The sequence below is a fragment of the Patiria miniata genome, unplaced genomic scaffold (genome assembly GCF_015706575.1).
Source record: "Patiria miniata isolate m_02_andy unplaced genomic scaffold, ASM1570657v1 HiC_scaffold_17, whole genome shotgun sequence".
Taxonomy (NCBI): domain Eukaryota; kingdom Metazoa; phylum Echinodermata; class Asteroidea; order Valvatida; family Asterinidae; genus Patiria; species Patiria miniata.
The window spans coordinates 5,947,163-5,969,597 of NW_024037055.1; the positions used below are offsets into that span (position 1 = coordinate 5,947,163).

General features: G+C 41.5%; 2 protein-coding genes across 2 annotated transcripts in view; one reads left to right on the plus strand and one right to left on the minus strand.

Annotated features, from left to right (window-relative positions):
- Positions 1 to 2,594: 2,594 nt before the first annotated feature.
- Positions 2,595 to 22,435, minus strand: part of LOC119723996 (DNA repair protein complementing XP-G cells homolog) — a 30,910-nt gene continuing 11,069 nt past the window's right edge. The window contains exons 4-15 of the mRNA XM_038194917.1: positions 21,724 to 21,839; positions 21,473 to 21,577; positions 19,945 to 20,134; positions 11,280 to 12,345; positions 9,941 to 10,106; positions 9,206 to 9,404; positions 8,412 to 8,531; positions 7,000 to 7,213; positions 5,905 to 6,049; positions 4,737 to 4,928; positions 3,863 to 3,947; positions 2,595 to 3,752 (exon numbers count right to left, since the gene is read on the minus strand). Coding sequence (XP_038050845.1) covers positions 2,868 to 3,752; positions 3,863 to 3,947; positions 4,737 to 4,928; positions 5,905 to 6,049; positions 7,000 to 7,213; positions 8,412 to 8,531; positions 9,206 to 9,404; positions 9,941 to 10,106; positions 11,280 to 12,345; positions 19,945 to 20,134; positions 21,473 to 21,577; positions 21,724 to 21,839 — 3,483 coding nt within the window. The 3' untranslated portion in view covers positions 2,595 to 2,867. The remainder of the gene's footprint in view (positions 3,753 to 3,862; positions 3,948 to 4,736; positions 4,929 to 5,904; positions 6,050 to 6,999; positions 7,214 to 8,411; positions 8,532 to 9,205; positions 9,405 to 9,940; positions 10,107 to 11,279; positions 12,346 to 19,944; positions 20,135 to 21,472; positions 21,578 to 21,723; positions 21,840 to 22,435) is intronic.
- LOC119723638 (E3 ubiquitin-protein ligase TRIM71-like) lies at positions 13,891 to 17,552 on the plus strand. The gene is made up of 3 exons (XM_038194397.1): positions 13,891 to 14,051; positions 14,993 to 16,280; positions 16,823 to 17,552. Exons 2-3 carry the CDS (start codon positions 14,999 to 15,001, stop codon positions 17,473 to 17,475), a joined length of 1,935 nt encoding a protein of 644 aa, XP_038050325.1. The 5' UTR covers positions 13,891 to 14,051; positions 14,993 to 14,998; the 3' UTR covers positions 17,476 to 17,552.

Sequence of the window (22,435 nt, forward strand, 5' to 3'; positions counted from 1 at the left end):
CCTATGGAGGTCAGTAAGATACCTATGGAGGTCAGTAAGCTACCCAAGGACTTAACAGGTCACTTGCATAGCAAAGCAGAACAAACTGAAAGACTAAAAACAATTAATAGATCCATGTCACGTGCTTGGGTTGTGCCGCTGTAGGCCCATACAATGAAAAATTAAAGTACCTTTAGGCCAAAAACAAAAAAAATATTCGGTCTCTGGTCAGACTTAAGTTCCGGAATTGATGCGGCGACGCGTTTTTTGTTTTTCCCCCCCCTTTTTTTTTCAAGCTTGGATTGTACAGACAAAGTGGGTTACTATTTTGCTTTTTTGGTGTCTTCGTGTATGTTGGTGTCCTCCATAATTTGCCTTGGTGCCCTCGATCATTTGCCTTGGTGCAATTTCCCATTCCTTGGTGCTCTTTGGTAAAAAAAAAATTGAGAAGGTGCGGCAAAAGAGGGCGCTGTTGGAGCTTTTGCGGAACATTTTGGAAAAAAAAAAGATTGACGCGCATGATTAAAATCGACGCGCGCGCTGACCAGAGACCGACTTATTTTTTTTTTTTGGCCTTATAACTTCAACCCTCGAAATTTGCACCCCCTTTCGAAACAATTACAATCCTTCGTATTTTTGTTTGGTTTGAATGTTTCACAGATAAAGGCTAAAGATTCGCATATGCAGTTTCAGGCTTTAGGTTTTTATAGAGTCTAAAGTACACAAGTCATTCGGTGTTCTCTGATAAGATATCGTGCTTAGACAATTGGTGAAAAGATAAAAATGTTGACCGAGAGAGTACATACATCGAGCCAGTCTGCAAAAATGCCGTGTCCGCCCTAATTTTTTATTCAAACAAAAAAGATATTTACTTCATTTACACACGTATGGAATCTGTGTGGAATTGTGGTCAATTGATAAAGCTCACTGCAGTCAATTAATTTGAAAAACAAGCTCCTAAAAACCCTCAAGTTTTCAAAATAACCATTTCAAAATATTTGCGTATTACCTTTGGAATAATAAAACAAAAACCATGGAAGTTTACTTCATTTTGTGAAAACATCTATTACAATATCATCTTTATTATTTATTTTCTGGAAAAATACATTTGAATTTGTACCTTTATACACTTTTCCTTAATTTTTAATCAAATAAATGTATTTTTGTGTGTTAATCTTTACTTTTAAACCATGACTATTTATAATCTCAATGCTGGAATAATGAATAAAAGCTAGTCACAAGATTTATTAAATTTGGTACACAACGTGATTGTCTCAGTTTGTCTTCATTTATTGCTGTCACTATTAATATTTCATTATAAATATTGTTCATATTATATACAACCAACTCTCGTTCTGGTTATAGCAAACAAAGCCTTGGTTCTATAATTGTGCATTTATGTGCACAATGAATGGGACTGGCATTCCACTTTAATACAAAATTCTGATAGACAAATATTTTGGCTTAGTCCGGCCGCGTTTATATTAACGAGTGTCAACTGCACGATAAATAGTAATAATGATAGCAGTGGCATTAGACAGGATTTTGTCAGTGGGTTGGCGGGGGGGGGGGGGGGGGCCACACCAAGGGCAGATCCCCCTAAAAAAATCGAAATAAAAAGGGGGGGAGGGGCTGAGCTTGACTCTTTTTACGCTAGAGGGCGCTCTTTTTTTAAACAATTTATTCACATTTCATAAAGCTGTATGGTCAAAGGGATTAGAATCGAGTAAAAAAATGTAAACTTTTCAATACTCTAAAAAGATACTTTTAGAGGCGTAGTCCTTTGCAAGCAGCAAATTTCAGGTTTTTTTGTTGGGGGGGGGGACTTTTAAACCATGACTGGGGGGGGGGGGGGGGGCACACCAAGGGCAGATCCCCCTACAAAATTCGAAATAAAAAGGGGGGGGGAGGGGCTGAGCTTGACTCTTTTTACGCTAGAGGGCGCTCTTTTTTTAAACAATTTATTCACATTTCGTAAAGCTGTATACATGTAATGCAGGAATAATGAATAAAGCTAGTCAAAAGATTTATTAAATTTGGTACACAACGTGATTGTCTCAGTTTGTCTTCATTTATTGCTGTCACTATTAATATTTCATTATAAATATTGTTTATATTATATACAACCAACTCTCGTTCTGGTTATAGCAAACAAAGCCTTGGTCCTATAACTGTGCATTTATGTGCACAATGAATGGGACTGGCATTCCACTTTAATACAAAATTCTGATAGACAATATTTTGGCTAGGTCCAGGCACGTTTATATTAACGAGTGTCAACTGTACGATAAATAGTAATAAATAATAGCAGTGGCATAGACAGAATTTTGTCAGTGAATTGGGGGGGGGGGGGCATACCAAGGGCAGATTCCCCCCCAAATTTTGATTTAAAAAAAGGGGGGGGGAGGGGCTGAGCTGACTCTTTTTACGCTAGAGGGCGCTCTTTTTTTAAACAATTTATTCACATTTCATAAAGCTGTATAATCAAGAAAATTAAGGGATTAGAATCGAGTGAAAAATGTTTCAATACCCTAAAAAGGTACTTTAAGAAAGGCGCTTCCTTTGAAAGCAGCAAATTTCAGGTTTTTTGGTTGGGGGGCCGGGGCGCCGCGGGGGGGCACTGGGGCAGGCCCCCCCCCCCCCTCCCCCGGGTGACCTGGGTTTTGGTCCCGCCCAGGCAAACAGGTGGATTAGCTTTTCAGTCTTGAAAACCTCTAAAACTGAACCTCCCGTCACCATCTTCCCTCTACATATTTCCTCAGGTTTGTACGTTTACAGCGCCACCGAGGCTCTGGGGAATCTGTGTTTTCACGACCAGAAAGGTCAAGAAAGTGCACTCAAGCAGAACCTCTAGGGATGCCCACTGAACCCAATTGTCAAGGACACCCTTACTCATCAGAATCACTACTGCTACTCTCCGACAGTTTAGGACCTCCGCCTCTCACACCACCAATAGCTGCTTTTCCTTTCCCTTTCACTCCCACTTGACCTTTACCCTTTCCCTTTCGACCTTTCACACTGGGACCTCTACCCCTTTTACCAAGGCGCTTCCCGAGTCCAAGAAGTTCACTTTTCATTGCTGAAGGCTCCTCAGTGTCTGCAATTGGTTTGGCTCCTTCTGCACTGGGCCTTGAATATTCCGTCCTCAAATTACTGACAAGCGTCTCATCGCCACCGCCGTTTTTACTCAGATCTGTTGTGGGAGTTCTTGGAATAACACCCTCTGTTTTTCGAGCCATGGTTTCCTCAATTTCAAGAAACTCTGCCAGCAGAGATTGTTTATCTTCCTCGTAGTCTGTAATCTTCCCGCTAGTTCTCTGACTTCTTCGTAAGCTAGAGGATGGAGAATCTGCAGCATCTATCGCCCTTTTAATCTTCTTTGGTGCTGCATACTCCTCACTTGATGAATGCGTGTCTTCCCCGTCATCATCAGTCGCTTGGTTGCTCCTCTTCACTGCCTCGTCCTCCCCATCCGCACTGTCACTGGTTACCATGGATACCGCATCACTCTGTGCGTCAATAGTTCTAGCTCCACAGTCTCCATCTCCTTCATCTCTTTTCCTCTTCTTTGGTTTGGTCACCTTAGCAACTGTCTCATTTTTGCCTTTCCTCCCACTTGCTCCTTTTCTACTCCCCTTCATTTTTGTTTCCTCTTCTTGTTCAGCTGCTTGAGGATTCCGGAGATGTCTCAAGACTCGTTGAAGACGCTTGCTGGTCACCTTTCGGGGATCTCCCCTCTCAGATTGTAAGAAAGAGGTGATTTTACTCTGTGTCTGAAATAAAAAAAACAACAAATGCTGATTTTAGTAAAGGACACTTAAAAACAATTTTTTTCAGGTGGCTACAACCTAGTCTAATCTTTGCGACCATTTAAAAAACTCACCACTTTCTCATTCAGTTTCTTCATCACAGGGAGCAGAATCTCGTCAGTCTTGGTCCTTGTCCAGCCAAGCTTATCCCTGGCGAATGTAATCCTCCGGTTAAGGAAATTAGGAAAATCATGAAGAAAATCCTATGGAATATCATTTGAAAATATCTTGAAGAATGTCCGGGAAAAATCCCGAGGACAATCATTTGGAAAATCCCCAGGAAAAGCTTGAGGACAATCTTGAGGAATATAACGAGGACTCTCCAGAATAATATTCTCAGGAAAATCCTGATGACAAAAATCTGAAGAAAAAAACCTGAGGAACATCCTGAGGAAAAATCCTGATGAGAGAAATCCAGAGGAAAGTCTGGAGGAAAAACCAGAGGAAACTCCTACGGAAACTCCCATGGAATATCCCAAGAAAAATCCTGTGCCGAAAATCCGGGGACAATTCCAGAGGAAAATCCCGAGGCAATCCTTGGGAAGCCTCTCTTTCAGTCAAACCATGCTCAAGGGGCTGATTCCAACATTACTGGACCGAGCCCAGTCTAATGTGGCTTTCTTAGATGTAGGTAGCTCTCCAGCACTTAACTGGTTCGTCACTCCTCACTCAAATTCTGATGGGAGGCAGGTGGCTCTGGACAACGAGGCACATACATTGGGGATAGCCTGACTGTACGATCATGGAGCTACATCATGGTTTAATCAAAGACAAACCATGCACTCCCGCCGTATGTGCAAACAAATTTACGGTCGTTAACTGATTGAGAAGCCATTATCTCAGTAGGGTGCTCATGAATGCGAACCCAGGAATCCCGGGTTCGCGAAAGTCACATTAGACTGGGCTCGGTCCAGTAATGAACCCAAACCATTCCAACAAAAAGGATATTCTCTAAGGAGGCCGAGATCTGGGGACTGCCAGCTGAATTCCTCCGTCGAGTCGTCGACGACGGGAGACCAGTAAGCATCAAATACATGCTGACAGGGGAAGGATGCGGATATGGTCAACTTGCGCAGCTTCCCTTTGACCTGCGACTCCACGGGTGGCATCAACTGCTCCTGGGCAACATCCCACCAGGATCTGTAAAAAAATATTTACGAACGAACCACAAAGGGAAAACTGACTAGGTGAATTATAACAATGTTTTGAAAGTTGAACCAAGAAATGGACTGGAACGGGGTTTGAACCAAAGATATTGACGAATTGGGGAGCCGTCAATGTTGAGCTGGTTAGTTCAGTTGGTAGAGCACCGGAACGGTGTCCAGGGGTCGCAGGTTCAAACCCCGCTCCAGTCAATTTCTTTGTTCAACTTTCAAAAAAAAATGATCCAGCAGTGAAATTTTATGATTATTCCTTTCAGTTCCACACACTTTACAAACATGCAGGCACCATATCAGAAGACACTAAATGCTACCAAAGAGATGCCGAGTGCAGAACTGAAAGAATTAACACTCCTGCTGTCTGAACAGTCACAGACAGTACAAAAAATCGATCCTCTTCCCCTGCCATGCCTTTTACACAGGCTAGTCACCAACAGTCAGATCGTATTTCAAGCAAGCGCTGTGACTAGGTAGTCAAATTCAGTCAACAGACAAAAGCAGGCAAGTGGTAGGCAGAGCTGGCTCATCAAGCACCTACAGTCAAAAGCATAGCTGTATCAAGTTACATTAAAACAGTCACAGCCAATCCTGCTTTATGTAGGCTGGCAACGCTTAACTGTTAAAAACAGTCACTTGACTGATTTTGACTGAAAGGACAACTTTGCACAGAATATATGTCTGCCTGGACCCTTATGTCGCAGAGTGAGCTGTGGATGCGAGTTCTTACTAGTTCTAATAGCAGTTCTATCTTACCCAAGTTGACATGAGTCCTAATTGAAAGCATGAATTTCCAATGGAATTTTTCTTTCAACAAAACTTAGTATTTCTGCAATCATCAACTCTCCACAGGTTTCTTCAAGCCTATGAACAACACTGGTTGAGCTGCTTTCAAGAAATCCACAGTTTCATTTCTGAAAAAACAAAGCGCTGCAAATTTTATTGTCCAAATGTCTTACTTGAGAGCTTTGAGTAGGTCGACTCCTTGACCCGGGAACTGCGCGAGGACCTCCATAGCAGTCACCCAGCCGATTCCCTTGATGCCCTCCGTGTAGTCGCTGCCAAGGAGCATAGCAAGAATGATCAGCTTACAACGATCCAAGACTGAAAAAAAAACACGAGAGCAAAGTACAAGGAGAAATAAAACCTGGGATGAATTCGGGCGATTCACAATGCAGTGCGCCACCAAGAGTTTGCCATGAAGAGTCATTTTCTCAAGTTTACGGTCGACTAAGCATGGCCCATTTGAATGAGTTTCAGTAGACAACTTGAGCTAATTCATTACAGATTGGTTCAACTGCCTTACAAAAACACCGCACTGATAAAAAGAAACGAATAGGGCAAACAGATACTCGAATCACATGCTTATGTGAAACTACTTGACTGGCCGGCGCTGCACATTTGTCGACCAATGAACTCTCCAGGACAAACTCTTGGTGGCGCACTGCATTGTGAATCGTCCGAATTGCAATGATTCTGGTCTTGAAAAACAAAACGCAAATATGAAACACATCCGCTTTCTGAAATTGGGCCCACATTATTACCAGAAACTTCCCCTTCCAAGTTTTGTGGAATTCAGCTACAACTTGTTTTAGTACATATTAAATGCAACAACAATAATTAACCCTCCTGCTATTTCAACAGTCACAGACAGCCAAAATGTCCATCCACTTCCTCTGCTATACTTTAAACACAGGCTAGTCACCAGCAGTCGAATGTCAAGCAAGCACAGCGACTAATCAAATTCAGTCACAGACCATGAACAGACATAGCAGGAAAGTTGTGGGCACAGCTGGCTTATTAAGTAACACCAACAGTCACAGCCAGTCAATCCTGCTTAATACAGGCTGGGAATTCTTAACTGTTGAAAACAGTCACTTGATTGATTTTGATTGAAAGGACTACTTGGCGCAGAATGTATGTTAGCATAGGAGGGTTTAAGTTATTATTTTTAGCCAGTTCTTATTGGATTATTCTTCTTGGGGTTTTAAAAAACATCACAGCAGCAGTTTTCTTGTATCAAAATAACATCATGACTACCTCCTCCAACCTACCAAGCTGTTTCTTGACATCGTTGTTCTTGAAGCATTCCACGTCCCTCCGCTTGGAGAAGAAGTTTTTGTAGACGGTGCGTCCTCCAAACAGCCAGACGTCACTGTCATCAGTGATTGTGCCTTGCGTCTGCTCTGTCCTGTCTAAGAATGCGCACTGCGCCTCGGCTTCTTGGGGACTCTCAACGTACGGTATGCCAAACAGTTGGAGCAATTCCTACAAACAACGTACGGAATGCCAAACAGTTGGAGCAATTCCTACAAACAATGTACGGTATGCCAAACAGTTGGAGCAATTCCTACAAACAACGTACGGAATGCCAAACAGTTGGAGCAATTCCTACAAGCAACGTACGGCATGTCAAACAGTTGGAGCAATTCCTACAAACAACGTACGGAATGCCAAACAGTTGGAGCAATTCCTACAAACAACGTACGGAATGCCAAACAGTTGGAGCAATTCCTACAAACAACGTACGGAATGCCAAACAGTTGGAGCAATTCCTACAAACAACGTACCGAATGCCAAACAGTTGGAGCAATTCCTACAAACAATCCAAACATCATTTACAGGAGAAAATTGCTCTTTAAAGTGACAAGTGATCAAATCTGAGCCAGAAACAAAACTGCGACAACTCACTAACAACGTGAATAATGCACCATTTTAAAAGGTGGTCCCTCAAAAAAGTTTACACTTTTTCGGAGGCAGATTGCTCAAAATTGAAGAGAAATTTTGAAATTGCTTTAAGATATTCCTAAACTACAAGATCTTGGTCGTATATGGTGAAAACAGCGTTGAAAGTATTAGCTCAAGTTAAGAAATAGCGGCCATTTACAGAAAAATGGTCCAAAACTAGTTTGTCCGCGTCTATGGCAGTCAAGTAGACCGAATTACAATTATTGCAGTTCTTTGTCCGTGCAGTGCCATTGTGTGGATCGTATCTCATAGACTTGCGTATGGACAAACTGACCATATTTCTTCAAACCATTGCCATTTATAAATTTAGGCTTTGTTTTCAGTGCCGTTTTCACAATTTACCACGAAGATGCAGCAGTTTAGGAATATCTTGAAACTATGAAAACACGTCTCCCCGATTACCAAAAAATCTGCATCTGAAAAGGTGTAAACGTTTTTTGGACCTTCCTGCACACCTGTATTTCAAGGATGATTGCTGCATGCTTCACTACAAACAGCAGGAAATTGTGCATCTTCATCCTACACCAACTTTCAAGACATTCTTACAACGCTCTCATCATACGTCAGGTCTCTGATTGCCACTTTGACTTATTTCCCTTTACTATCCCATTCAAGTTTCTTCCAAGACATTCTTTGTTGCTCTAAGCATAAATCTGGTCTCTGATAGATTCCCGTCTTAACTTCTCCCGTTTCCAAGGTTCTCCCAAGACATTCAGACCTTGCTCTCAGCATACATCAGGTCGGTGATGGATGCGGCCACTCTCTCTTGCTTGCCTCTCTCTGTCCGCAGCATCTGACGCTGAGCCTCAAGATTCTCCTCAAGATGTGGTACATCCTCCTTCAAGAAAGAAGACAATTCTCTCTTTATAGCCTCCCCAGATAAACAAGTGTTCATTTCCACAACTGCACCCAGACAGAGCCCTCTCTGTCTCCAGTTCAACGTCTGATATATCTAAGCATGCAAATTTATGCGACCCCGCGCCAGCCAATCGGAGTGACAAATGACGTTTTTTCATTCAGAAATCTGGACTAAGCTGTTGATTGGTCAATTTGGATGCCATGTTTTTGTTATGCAACAACGGGCACAGAGATCTAATAAAACCCGACATTGGCTTTCAAAACCCTTAGCAAAATGCTGCACGTATCATCATGGGCGTGACCTGAATGCGCAAGAGGGCCTTCTTATTATTCGTGTTATTTAAAATATTATGTGATGATCATTCAAACCACATGAGGTTCGCGCATCGCGTGACATATCGTTACAGGCCGTCCGACGCAGCTTTTTTTTGCTTAGACAATTCAAAATGTAAAAGCATAGTAGATCTCATGTCTAGGTTTCATTAGATGGCCATGACAACGGGTAACCGAAGACCCGATATAGAAGGCGCCCGCTGAATGGTCAGAACCTCGAGGTCAAGACGGTCTAGTTGCATAATAAATCGCAGAATCTGCTCGCATATCACAGACCCTTGCTGTGCAAGGGGCAAAAGACGTTTACTCGATATTCTTTACCACATTCATGGCTTGCCATTCCTTCCTGGCTTCTTCTCGACGTCTCTCCATCTCAGCTTCAAGGTCCTCCTGTATCTCTTCGTCAATGTCTTCTGCATCGTCTACATCCTCTAGACCAACCTCTTCTTGAGTCCCCCCTCCTTCATCCATCTCTGTCACTAGGGCTTCTGTTTCCATGGGAACACTTTCTTGAGAAGCTCTTGACACATACATTCGATGAATGACGCAAAATAAAATACCATTAGGTAAAACACGGCTATGTCTAATTAATACCTTAACTAAACAGTCATTATCCTTAACCAAAAGTCAAATCTGCATTGCCATTAACCCTCCTACGCAAACATACATTCTGTGCCCAGTAGTCCTTTCAGTCAAAATCAATCAAGTGACTGCTTTCAACAGTTAAGAATTTCCAGCCAACATAAAGCAGGATTGACTGGCTGGGACTGTTTATGTAACTTGATACATCTATGCTGTGACTTCGGGTGATTGATAACTATATAAGCCAGCAGTGACCACAACTTGCCTGCTTTGTCTGTTCATGGTCTGTTGACTGAGCTCGACTAGTGACAGTGCTTGCTTGACATTATGATCTGACTGCTGGTGACTAGCCGGTGTTTAAAGTAAAGCAGGGAAGTAGAGGGAAATTTTGACCTTCTGTGACTGTTTAAATAGCAGGAGGGTTAACAAGGAAATTTAGTGTACAGAACTGTGTACAGTCTCTGCAAACAATACCTGGATTCTGATAAATCCCGAGTGTTGATATCTGCCGAGTTACTCGGCGATGAGGCTAGAGTTGTTACTTCACCCACACCAGCAGATGGTATGAATGTGCTGGCAGGAAATAGTTCTTCGACAATGGCTCGAGTCGATGACTGATCAGGCACTTCAACAAAGTCTCCTGATGATGAAGATAGTGAAGGAGAAAAGAGTAAAGCTCAACAAAAAGTTATTGATGAAGGTATATGAACATCAAGACAAGTACCCCTTCATCAAGGTTAAATATTAATTATGAAAACATCTTCTGTTCTAGTTTTTGGTTCTTCTGGATACTCAGGCTTTATAACTTACAGTTGCATACAGTCGACTCTCGTTAGTACAAACTCTGTTAATACAAAATTCTGGTTATAACAAACATAAGGCCTTGGTCCCGACTGTGCATTTATGTGCACAATGAATGGGACTGACGTTCCTCTTAATACAAAATTTTGACATAACAAACAATTTGGCTAGGTCCGAACAAGTTTGTATTAACGAGACTCGACTGTATATATTTCGCTGACAAGATTAATGCATAGAAACTAAACCAGTCACACAAAGTGTGAGTAAAACAAAAGGGAAACCCAAAATGCGCCCCTTATTTTTTAAAAAGAAGTTCTGCATGTAGCACTTTTCAAATCTAGCATGTGAAAGCCCAATTAATATGCTTTCTTTTAGTAAAAGAATAATTCATATTGCTAATGTAATTTTCCAGTTATGGACTTTCAAACACAACTACAGTATTACAATTTTGTCCACAGATTACAAAAAAGTTAAGTGATATTTCAGCAAAATGAAAACACTTCACGCAGAGAAATTCACCAGACACTCTCATTACCCTGATAACTGGCTCTTAGCATGACCTTTATCTAAACGCCGTCTGCTTCCAATGTTAAAACAACATGTTCTATACTGTCAAGCGTTGAAAGCCCTACCCTGCCTTCTACTTGGCTACCCCGGAGACTTATGGGATTATTCCGATATCATTTCATAATATGACATGGGTTTCATTTGACTGAAATATCACGTACCATAAATGTGATCCTTGGACAAAATGTTTAAACTGACTTTGTGTTAAATTTCTGTAACTAAAAAAGTACATGAGTGATTTGATTGATTCTTGTACTAAAGGAAAGCTTATTAACTGGACTTTCACATCCTAAGATCCGAAAAGCGCTAAATGCAGAACTTCTTTTAAAAAATAACGGTTTCCTATTTTTGTTTACTTACACTGCGTGACCAAACAATTCATTATGCAAGACTAAGTAACATTCCCAAAGTTTGGCGAATCACTGTTAATAAATTTTTCACTCACCATCACTGGATGATGCATCATCTGCATCAATCACTCCGTCTTTGGCCGCCTCCTTGACTGAGCTATCCATCTCAGCTGCGTCCGATGCCTTCTTCATCTCCTGCCTACTTGTTTCTATGACAGCAAGGTTCTCATCATCCGCGTCAACAGAGATGACATCAGGAGATGCTGTTGGCACCGATTCCTCGGAAAGGTCTTTGGCCGTTTCAGCTACCTCAGAGGTTTGTTCTTCCTTTTGATGGGCTTGTTCTAATTTGCTGGTTGCTTCATTTTCAACTCTCTGGTCAGCTTGCACCATGGAAGACATCTCTTTTGCTTTACGAGGAAGTGATGCGGAATCTTTCTGATCATCATCAATTAAGACGATTGTTTCTTTGTCTTGTCCCAACTCAGTCCTGTTCTCAAATAAACCAGTCTTGAAACTGTCCTGCGAGTGCGAGTCTACTTTAAGGATGCCATCATCACTGTCTGACCTCTGACCTTTCAGGCCAATTTTCTCAATCACATTTGATGATTCTACTTTAGGTATGACAGACATTTTGTCTGATGAGTCAGATATAATCAAATTCCTTCCACTATTTGACAAGTTTTTGACAACGTGCGCTATTTCTGCTGCGTGTTTGGAATCAACATCCGGTTCTGTATCATCAATGATGATCACATCAGTTTCCCATGGCATATGGGATGAACTTTGAACTTTGACATCATTCGCCATCTGACCGTCTTGTTCAATTTCACAAGTGGGTTTGGAGCCCTGGGAGTCTACATTCTTGTCTTGGTGACTGGCGTCTTCCGCGATTTCTGGAGTCTCATCTGCCTCCATCTTGGAGGAGTCTGCGTCCATCTTGGAAGAGTTTCGTTTCACCAACAAGTAATGGTGAGAGTCTTCGGACATGATACGACCTCCCTCTACCGCATGGGATCTACCGCTCTCGACATCCATCATGGATGCGATGGCACCGACGTTGCGTTCACTCATCTCTTTTTGCAGGACGTCGATCCGTTTTGTCATCTTGCCCTTTTGAAGGAGTTTCATCACTTGGTAGTTGGAGAAATCATTGGATTTCTACAAACAAATGAAAGCAAAAATGTTGTAAGTCATTTGCAATTATAATTCAATCCAGGGTTATGATGTTCTAAATTTTACTTAACTTAGCATGGGACAGATGCACTAGGATTTATTCTTGTAAACTTTTTTCAATTTTCAAAAATTATTTTTTACCTCTTTCCCTAATTTTTTTCCACTACGTACGCCGCTATAAAGAACATTGCGGAATCCACAGAAAGTTTTCGTGATAACGATCGTTCGGTATAGCAATTTTAAATCGCCGATACCCTCTTTTGACCAATAGTGAACAGGCATTTCTCATATCCCGCGGTTGCATGAGTCGTCGTCACGAAACTTTAGCAACGGGTGTTTTTTTTTTTTTTATTCCTTGGGGAAATAATAGCCATCTATCACTCTTTAACATTCAAACATGATGTAGGCCTAACCATGGGTGGTTTGATGTTCGGGAATTAAAAGTGGCCAAAATAGCATTTAATAAAACTGGTAGATTTTTTGTCAAATCTGTTGACTTTTTTTCCAACAAGAATGTTCCGTATGTTTTGTACATTAAAACCGAGAGCCAAGGATGATGTTCGGTATAGCCAAATGTTCGGTATAGCGGTGTTCAACTGTATTACATTTATGAAGATTAACCTGTGAAACTCAAACTTTTCATCTTGTTTCATTGGGGTCTGTTTCTGACAAAGTTTTTTTTATACATGTGCTGTGGATTTTGTTTTGTTATTACATGGCTTGAAAATAAAGTTGTAAACATTGAAATACATAAATAAATAAATGAGTCCTCTTTCTGATCAGAATGACCTTGTACAACACTGCAACTTTGCCCTTTACTAAATTATATAAAAAAATTCTAAATAAAGCCCCCCCCCCAAAAAAATATTCGGTCTCTGGTCAGACCAAAGTTCCGGAATTGACGGGGCCTTTTTTTTTTGTGGCTTTTTTTTCCTTTTCTTCAAGCTTGGATTGTACAGACAAGGTGGGGTACTATTTTGCTTTTTTGGTGTCCTCATGTACATTGTTGTCCTCCATAATTTGCCTTGGTGCTTTTGATCATTTGCCTTGGTGCAATTTCCCATTCCTTGGTGCTCTTTGGTAAAAAAAATGAGGAGGTGCAGAAATACAGGGCGCTGTTGGAGCTACCGCGGAACATTTTGGAAGAAAAAAAAGATCGATGCGCATGATTAAAATCGACGCGCGCGCTGACCAGAGACCGACTTATTTTATTTTTTTGGCCTAAACCTGAAACTTAAATAAAACAGCACTGCCTTTATCCACACATATTCCTAGTACATGAGTGTGAGAGACGCCATTGGTAACGTGGTCACTACTCAGTGGTCTATAGCTTGTATCCAGTGACTACTATACAGACATTGTAAGGCAGTGTATAAACTTCTTCGGTTCAACAGACACAATAACAGGCAGTCTTGCACACTGTACAGCTTGAATATGCCACAACCTGCCCTCATTTACACACCAATAGACTGTATAGAAAGCAGGGTAAAAACCCAGATCTATTTTTAAACCTTGCACAATACTAGGAAAATTTGTTGACCAATGCCATTTAGTCAGAATCACGCCTGCATGTTGGACTTGCTTGCTACATTTGCTGAAACAAGTTTGGAGCAAATTTATTGTTCTCTTCGCACTGTATGAATTGAATTTGCTTGCACAGACTCCAAAGTTTCACTCAGCGGAATATAAAGGTATATTATTTAAAGAAAGAATTTGTTGATATTTAGGTGATCAATGATGATACAATTCAGAATAATTTGAGAAGTAGTTTTGATTAATATGCACATGTATACAAATCATTTTCAGTTTGACTTTTGTTGGTTGATTTCTGAAGTTGATAGAATAATGATCATTGTGACCAGTCATGTTTTGCAACAGACAGGGCTCAGTAACATTTATTATGTAATCATAAGATGCATAGTACATAGGCTGTACAATTGGATGAGCTATTATTTTGATAACATAATTAGCACCCTCTGTAGTTAGACACATTTTATTGCAATGCCCTCGCTTGGTTCCTTAACTTTCCTGCAATCACATTCTAGCTTAGTTTTTGTGAATTTGAGAAAATACAGTTTGAAGTTTTGGTGCTCAAGGAAAATTATAAAAGCAATCTGTCAACCACGCTGAATATGCTAGTTGGGAAGATTTATTTCAATGAAATGAGTGAGTTTTTTGTTACAACTTGTTATTTTCAGAGAAAACACAGTTATTGTAGGCCAAGCCTTAAGGTGTTGTGCGCAACAAAAGGTCGTTATCCGTTAGTGACCTTTTGTCAATAATGCACAATGGAGATACTTTAGGTACCATATGAAACAAAAGGTTGTTATCCGTTAGTGGCCTTTTGTCGATAACTCATTGGTCATTATCATGCTTTTTACCGTAATGTTGCCAATAAGCCACCTTATAAAAAGAATACAAATGTGAAATAATTGCCAATTGCCATAACGACCTTATAGTTTTGAGGCGACAAAAACATGAAATATGAAATTGAATGTTTACAAAAGTTATGAAAAAAAATGAAATTTTCAACCTTTATTTTTCTTTACTCATTTGAAAATTTTAGATCATCAGTGATGTTTTTATGCAATTAAAATGTGCTTTTTTCATTACATTGTTTTTGTTTCAACAGATAAAAATGGCCAAAGCTCTAGAGAAAATCTGCTGCCATCTCGAATGTGATATCTGTGCGGACAGATACAAACAGCCCAAGATACTAGATTGCCAGCACAGTTTTTGTCAGAACTGTCTGGAGAAATACTACACTGGCAGGTATGGGGGTGAACCCAAGATGCCTTGCCCTGTATGCCGACGAGAGACGGTACTTCCGGAGACGAGCATTCAAGGCCTGAAAACAAATTTTCATTTGATGGGCATAGTTGAGGAGGTCTCTTTACAGGAAAAGGTGGCTTGTTCGGAAAACGCAAAGGTTATCTGTGAAATATGTGATGAGAAAAACGAGGCCATGCATCGCTGTCTGGACTGCGCACAGAACATCTGCTCAAAGTGTCACACGACACACATGCAATTTTCTGCTATGTCAAACCACACAGTGGCCACTTTTGAAGATATTCGTCAAGGGAAAGTAACTGTGAAAAGAGCACTAGAAGAGGATGAGTCTAAATGCAACAAACACAAGGGTGAAGCAATGCGGTTCTTCTGTGAGACATGCGAAGAGTTAATCTGCCGAGATTGCACCGTTGTGGACCACTGTAAACCCGAGCATCACTACATTGACTCAGGAGAGGCCTCTCAGAAATACAAAGAGACACTGAAGGATGTGTTTACCAATTTCGAAAAAGACATCGAAGGGCTTCAACAACGTTTAGTTGCTTCATCTCAAGCTAAACATAAGCTGGCAAAGAACATCACAACTTCTTTGAAAGCGGTACAGAACAGAGCAGCTGAGATCATTGAGCATGTAAAACGTCAAGAGAAAAAGATCAGTGATGAAATCAAACAAATTCAAGAGGTCCGTAATAATGTATATGATGAGCATGACAAAACAGTGAACATGCTGCTCAAAGGAAAGCAACATTCACTGCAGATTTCAAAAGAAGTCACAAATACAGCATCAGACAGTGATTTTCTTTCCCTCTGTCCAATCATCTGCAAAGACTTGAATTCACTGAAGGGTCAAGATCCTCCCCAGTTTGACCCCACGCTTTCACATCTGAATTTCAGCCCGGGTCAGAGGATTGGTGACATCAACCTGGGCAAGCTGGAGGATCATCAAGTGAGCAAGTGGGAGATGTCTGGTGAGTTTGGAAAAGAGGGAAGTGGTCCAGGAGAGTTTGATGCAGTTTGGAGCATTACTGCTACTCAACCTGGTGAGATTGCTGTAGCGGACAACAGGAACAAGCGAGTGGTCATCTGCAGTACTGAAGGACACCATAACAAAGAGATTCCACTTCAAAAAAGTAAATTTCTAACATTTTTATAATTTTGTGCATGTTTGAAATATATGGCACTCAGAATAATAATAATAATAGTGGGTATTAATAAAGCGCATGTATCCACCAGGACTGGTGCTCAAGGCGCTGAATCATTATTACCCCTGCTCATTGGGCCCATGAAACATTCCAAATACCATCTCAGCTCCCTGGGGAGTATACAGCTTGATGCTGCCTGTTAGGCGCAAGGAAGCTCAATCACAATAACCACCTCTGCCCTCACAGGCACCCATTTACTCCTGGGTGGAAAGAAGCAATGAGTGACAAAGTGCCTTTCCCAAGGGCAAACGCACCAAGACCCCAGGCTGGACTCGAACCCAAAACCTGCAGCTTTACCCGCAGACCACAAATCCAATGCCCTAACCACGAGGCCACACCACCAAAAAAAATCAGTCTGTGGTTACAGATACCACAAACAGATTTCCTAGATATTTCTATGACTATGTATATATACACAGTATCTTTTTGAGTAGGTTTTATTGGACTAGTAATTTTGTTTTCTTCCCCAGAGCCACGCGCCATTGAGGCTACTCCTGACGATCGGCTGATAGTTGTAGACAGCACCAAGTATGTCAAAGTATTTGACAAGGACAACAAGCCGGCCTTCCACTTCCCAACGGTGCCTCAGAGCGAGGTAGAAAACACAGAGGTGGATCTCCAAAGCGTAGCTGTCAAGAAGGATGGAACGATATTAGTCGGTGATGTGAAGAGGATGGTGTGGACTGAGCATAAGCTCACTGATGGTAAGCTCCTAGACACCATACCAGTGCAGACTCCGCCTTATCACCTGGCCATCAACGATGCCACCGATAGAGTTGTGGTCAGCGGAGATCGGAAAGTGGACATTGCACTGAGCAATGGTACCACACTGAACACCATTAAACCAACCATCAATGGTGAGCCAGTGCAGGTTTGCGCTGGTGTGTTTTGTGATGACTCCGGCGTCTACGTTGCGATGTCCAACGTTCGGCTTGGTTATGATGGCGCAAGTAACATATTACTCTGTGACACAGGCACTGGTCATGTTCACCGCTACAGCCTGGGCGGCACTTTTCTTGATTGTCTGGCTCAGGGTCTATTCTTCCCAGAAGCAATCACGTTTACTTCAGATGGGAGGCTGGCAGTGGCTGACTGCTACTCGGTTAAGATCTATCAGGACTAATTGTCGTAGATCTACATGTACTAACCCATCTCACAGAAAACTTACCGTACATTAGGCCAAAAAAAAAAAAAGTCGGTCTCTGGTCAGCGCGCGCGTCGATTTTAATCATGCGCGTCGGTCTTTTTTTTTTCCAAAATGTTCCGCGGTAGCTCCAACAGCGCCCTCTATTTCCGCACCTCCTCATTTTTTTTTTACCAAAGAGCACCAAGGAATGGGAAATTGCCACAAGGCAAATGATCGAAAGCACAAAGGCAAATTATGGAGGACACCAATGTACATGAGGACACCAAAAAAGCAAAATAGTACCCAACCTTGTCTGTACAATCAAAGCTTGAAGAAAAAAAAAAAAAGCAAAAAAAAAAAAAAAAAAGCCGCGTGGCCGCGTCAATTCCGGAACTTTGGTCTGACCAGAGACCGAATATTTTTTTTTTTGGCCTTACACTCACCATTTTGTGATTACCAATCTGGCACAAAAGTTCTGTGGTAAAAATCACTTGTGTGAAAATCACACAACATGTGCGACAGCCCAGAAGCTCTGTATGTCAAATGTAAATGCTTAAACTCATTTCCAGCCTTAAACTACTCCAGTCCGGGCTTACACATGTATCGACCATACAATCTGTGAACGGACAGATTAAAATTGATAAGAACTGATTAAAATTGTGCTTGTAATACAGATGTCGCTGTGCTGTTTTCATCAAATTTGTTGAAATTTTATATTAAAAATCAGACTTTGTGGGGAAAAGATCCTCAGATTGCATTTCATATTTTTAAAGACATTATAAACTTCTTCAAAATTGTTACAAATATGAGGGCCCTTTTGTTTGTAAAGTTTGCTTACTTACTATGTAACCATTATTCATTATGTTATTAACCGTTCTTCATTATGTTGTTGTGTATAAAGTAAACGAGAATTAGTTGTGTTTAATTGGTGTTTGGGGTTTGCTTGTTAGAACGTAACATGTTCTTGACCACTTTATGATATGTAAAGTTATTTTTTAGGTTTTGCAGTAGAATGAAATATGTGTACTCTCTGTACTAGTTGTTTTATTAAACAGATAACAGAAAACTTTATTCTTTGAAATCGATAAAAAATGCAACTTGTCTTATTGTCGCAAGATCTCCTGACAGGCTTCAAACCCTCCCATCTTCCTTATCTTGGGAAGTTGATTCTTTGTCTTCAATGCGTTCCTCTTCTTGTTTTCTTTCATCTCAATGATATCTGATTACCGTAATTTTCGGAATATAAGCCGCGCGGTGTATAAGCCGCAGCACGCAAAAATCTGCAAATTAAGATTTGAAGTCGGCGTATAAGCCGCACCAGCGTATACATGGTATAAGCCGCACCGACCGCAGCGGTTTCAATTTTATAAGGCCTCCAAATTCTAGTCAAAATGCTCTGAACCAGTTCCATTTACACTACAGAAGCTATAAAAAGGGCCACAAAAGTCATATCAAATCATTTACAATCGATACTCTTACAAACAAATATGGAAATTGATGATGAGAAATAAACACCGGGAACTGCTGCCGGCTGCCCCGTCCGGTCCCAGGCCTTAAAAGTTAGTGCATGGCCCGGCAGCTGGCCTGCGCCGGTGAACGACAACATTTTCCCACAGCACGTGAGAGAGTATGCAACCCACCGTGTGTTGTCTGACTGGAGCGCTACAAATCTTGCTTTGTGGCAACAGATGCTAGTTTGTTTTGTCCTAAGAATAAACAGGTCCGTTTTTACCTCAAAACTTATCAAATTGTTACGAGTAGTAACGTTAAAAATTCAAGTTTCGATTGTAACTTTCTTCAAAAATAGTCAAAACGAAGCCGACATTTTAATGGACGAATCCATTAATTTTGTAAGGGGTGATTTAGTCCCTGATTTGAGTTTTACATCGTTTCTTTAATACATTTCAAGAAAACAAAATATATTGTGACGTTGAACAACTGATTATCTAATACAAAAATGTTTCGAACACCATTAAAATTTTAGTCGTCTTTTTTCTTTTTCTTTTAACAGCGGAAATATTGGTAATTATTGTTCCCAAGAAAGAACACCCCTTTATTACCACAAATGGTGTGGTCCGCTGGAGGAAAGCATGCTGCATGGCATCGCATGCAGCTGCACTAGTATCACGTACGGCTGGTCGCAAGCGTCGAAGACAGCTTTCATCACCGTACTTTTTATCGCGCGGTACCTTTACGTGGGACGTGGTTTCGGTTTGTTAATGACTTTCTTAATTGATAATTCATTTCAGCAACACATCTCCTTTTGTACCAGTACATTAAATACACATGTGAATCTAATTTTTATTCTTCAAGGCTCGGCGTATAAGCCGCCCTGTGTATAAGCCGCAGTAAACATGTTCATGGGCAAAATCAACGTATAAGCCGTGGCTTATATTCCGAAAATTACGGTACCTTAAGATCTCCTGACAGGCTATGAACCCACCCACCATCCTTAAGTTCCTTTACCTTGGGAAGTTGATCCATTGTCTTCCAGGAATTTCTCTTCTTGTTCTCTTTCATCTCTGTGATTATCTCATGCTGCATCTCGGGAGGCAGGGCCTGAAAGCTTTCAGAGTCAATGTCGACATCATCCAGATTCTGAAAACGGTCAAAATGGTCGACTCTCAGAGCAGTATCATCATCCGAATCAGAATCACTGTAAAAAAAATGGACACGGGATGCAATTAATATTTCACAATTGTTGACTGCTGTGATGTGGGATATGACTGGAACCCGCACTGCAGCAGTCGACAATTGTTCTGTTATATCGCGCCAGAATTTCAGAAGATACGTTGTAGCTGTGTGAAAAATAACTGAAGGTTTTGATGTCCTGCCGGACATGAGACTTAAGCATTGGACATCGCAGTTCTCATTGCGCAGAGCTAAAGCTATAGCGTGTCTGCAGGCTCCCCATGCACGTGCAACTTGGGCAATGAATGAAGTGCGACGTTACCCTCTCTGTGTGACGTGCAGTTTTTGTCCAGGCACATCGCCATCCTAGACCAGTGAAATAACAGTATCCGAGCACACGACAAAACGATTTGAAATAACTTACAGCATGTGTTGCATTCATCATGTCATCACGTCTCAAGTCAAATCACTTGCCATTCAAATGAACTGTGACAAGGGTATGGGCTCCGTGCGGCGACGAAAGAGGGCGCCCTTTTACCTAGCAACGACGTCCCATGGGCGGGACATTTCGCTGGTTGACGCGCACTGTTCCTTGTGTGTGATGCATGTACACCAGGGGATTTGTACTATGTACACGCAGTGGCTGCACTTCACAGCAAATGAATTGCAGTCAGGCAAGATAGTGTCGGTCGGTCACCCCCAACTGTACTCTCTTTGCCGGTGAGGGGGTAGTTGTGAATGGAGCGGATTCCTTTGTTATTGTTCAATTTGGGCGATTCGCAATGCAGTGCGCCACCAAGAGTTTGCCACGGAGAGTCCATTTTTCAAGTTTACGGTTGACAAATCATGGCCAATTTGAACGAGTATCAGTAGACAACTTGAGCTAATTTGTTATAGATTGGGGCATTCTGCCGCCTAACAAAAACACCATATTGATAAAAAGACAAGAAAAGAGCAAACAGATACTCGAATCATATAACTACGGACCAGAAAAATGAAAAATTTTAAATGTTCCGCGCTGCCAATTTGTAGACCATCTCCCACAATGCACCGGGAAAAATGAACTCTCCGTGGCAAACTCTACTGCCTTGTGAATCGCTTGAATTCCCTATGTCTTTCAAAATTAAATCTTTTCTTTCGTCTGTTTTGAACAGCGCTTCGAAAAGACAGGTGTTGTCCAGCCCCAGCCCTTTCCTTTGATTGCAATGGTTGGGCTGACCTCAAAGTCTGCTTGCTGCCCCTCCCCCTTCCTCCCCCCCCCCCCCTCACAAGACACTGGTCTCTCGTGACTATGATAGTGAATGGACTTGTGAAGTACTTGTGAAGTACTTGATCCATCTGAGAGATGACATCATCTCCTTACCTCCACGAGTCTTGCAACAAGGCAGAAGGGACTGGAGGAAGCTCAAACATGTCTGGCTCGGTCGGTAACTTCTTCAGTTTTGGCGTTGAGCTGTCCTGAGAACCACTTGATACAGAACAAAACAAACGGGTCAATATATGCAAGCCCGTAGGTGGGGTTAGGGGTCTTGTGACAACAATAAGGGCGTGGCTTTGCAGAAATTCTACGAGATCTTCGGTGGTATAAAAAGGAATAGATGCAAGACATATTACCTCGCCTCGCCCATGACGGCCTGAAGGGCGTGGCTCTGAAGATACGTCTTAATGATCTTCTCTGATGTCCTCTTTGATTTTCCAGCGGCAATCTCCCGTTTCTGTCTCCTGGCAACCTAAGGATAAAGTTGAAGTTAAACACTACCGCGATGTAAACATAGCTTTCTATAAGTGGTCTCACGTTTCTGTCTCCTGGCAACCTAAGGATAAAGATGAAGTTAAACACTACCGCGATGTAAACATAGCTTTCTATAAGAAGTCTCTGATACCATAGCTACGCAACTGTTTCTCTTACTTATTTATAATAAGCATGGATTGTTAACTGTTTCCCTTAAGTAGTAAAGTGATGTAAATAAATAAAGAGAAGCTTTAATTGAGTCATTAACTGGCTGATTGGGAATGTTTTTGTACAAAGTCACCCAGCTGTATCTCAGCAAACCTTGAGATATTTAATGTAAATATATGGGCGATTATAACCTGTTGGTTGCCTGGCAAACCGTTAAATGTATCCGGCATAGACCAATCCCAACATGCCATCACTGTCCACTCACCGAGGTAGATCAGTTGCTTTGTACAATAGCGACGTTGTTTTTACCATTGACAAGGGTTTCTATGAGTGCACGGTGTTAGCGTGCTGGACACCAGATCAATGGTCTTTCAATAAGGGGATATTTGGCTAGTTTTAACCAGTTCACGTCCGATGACGTACATA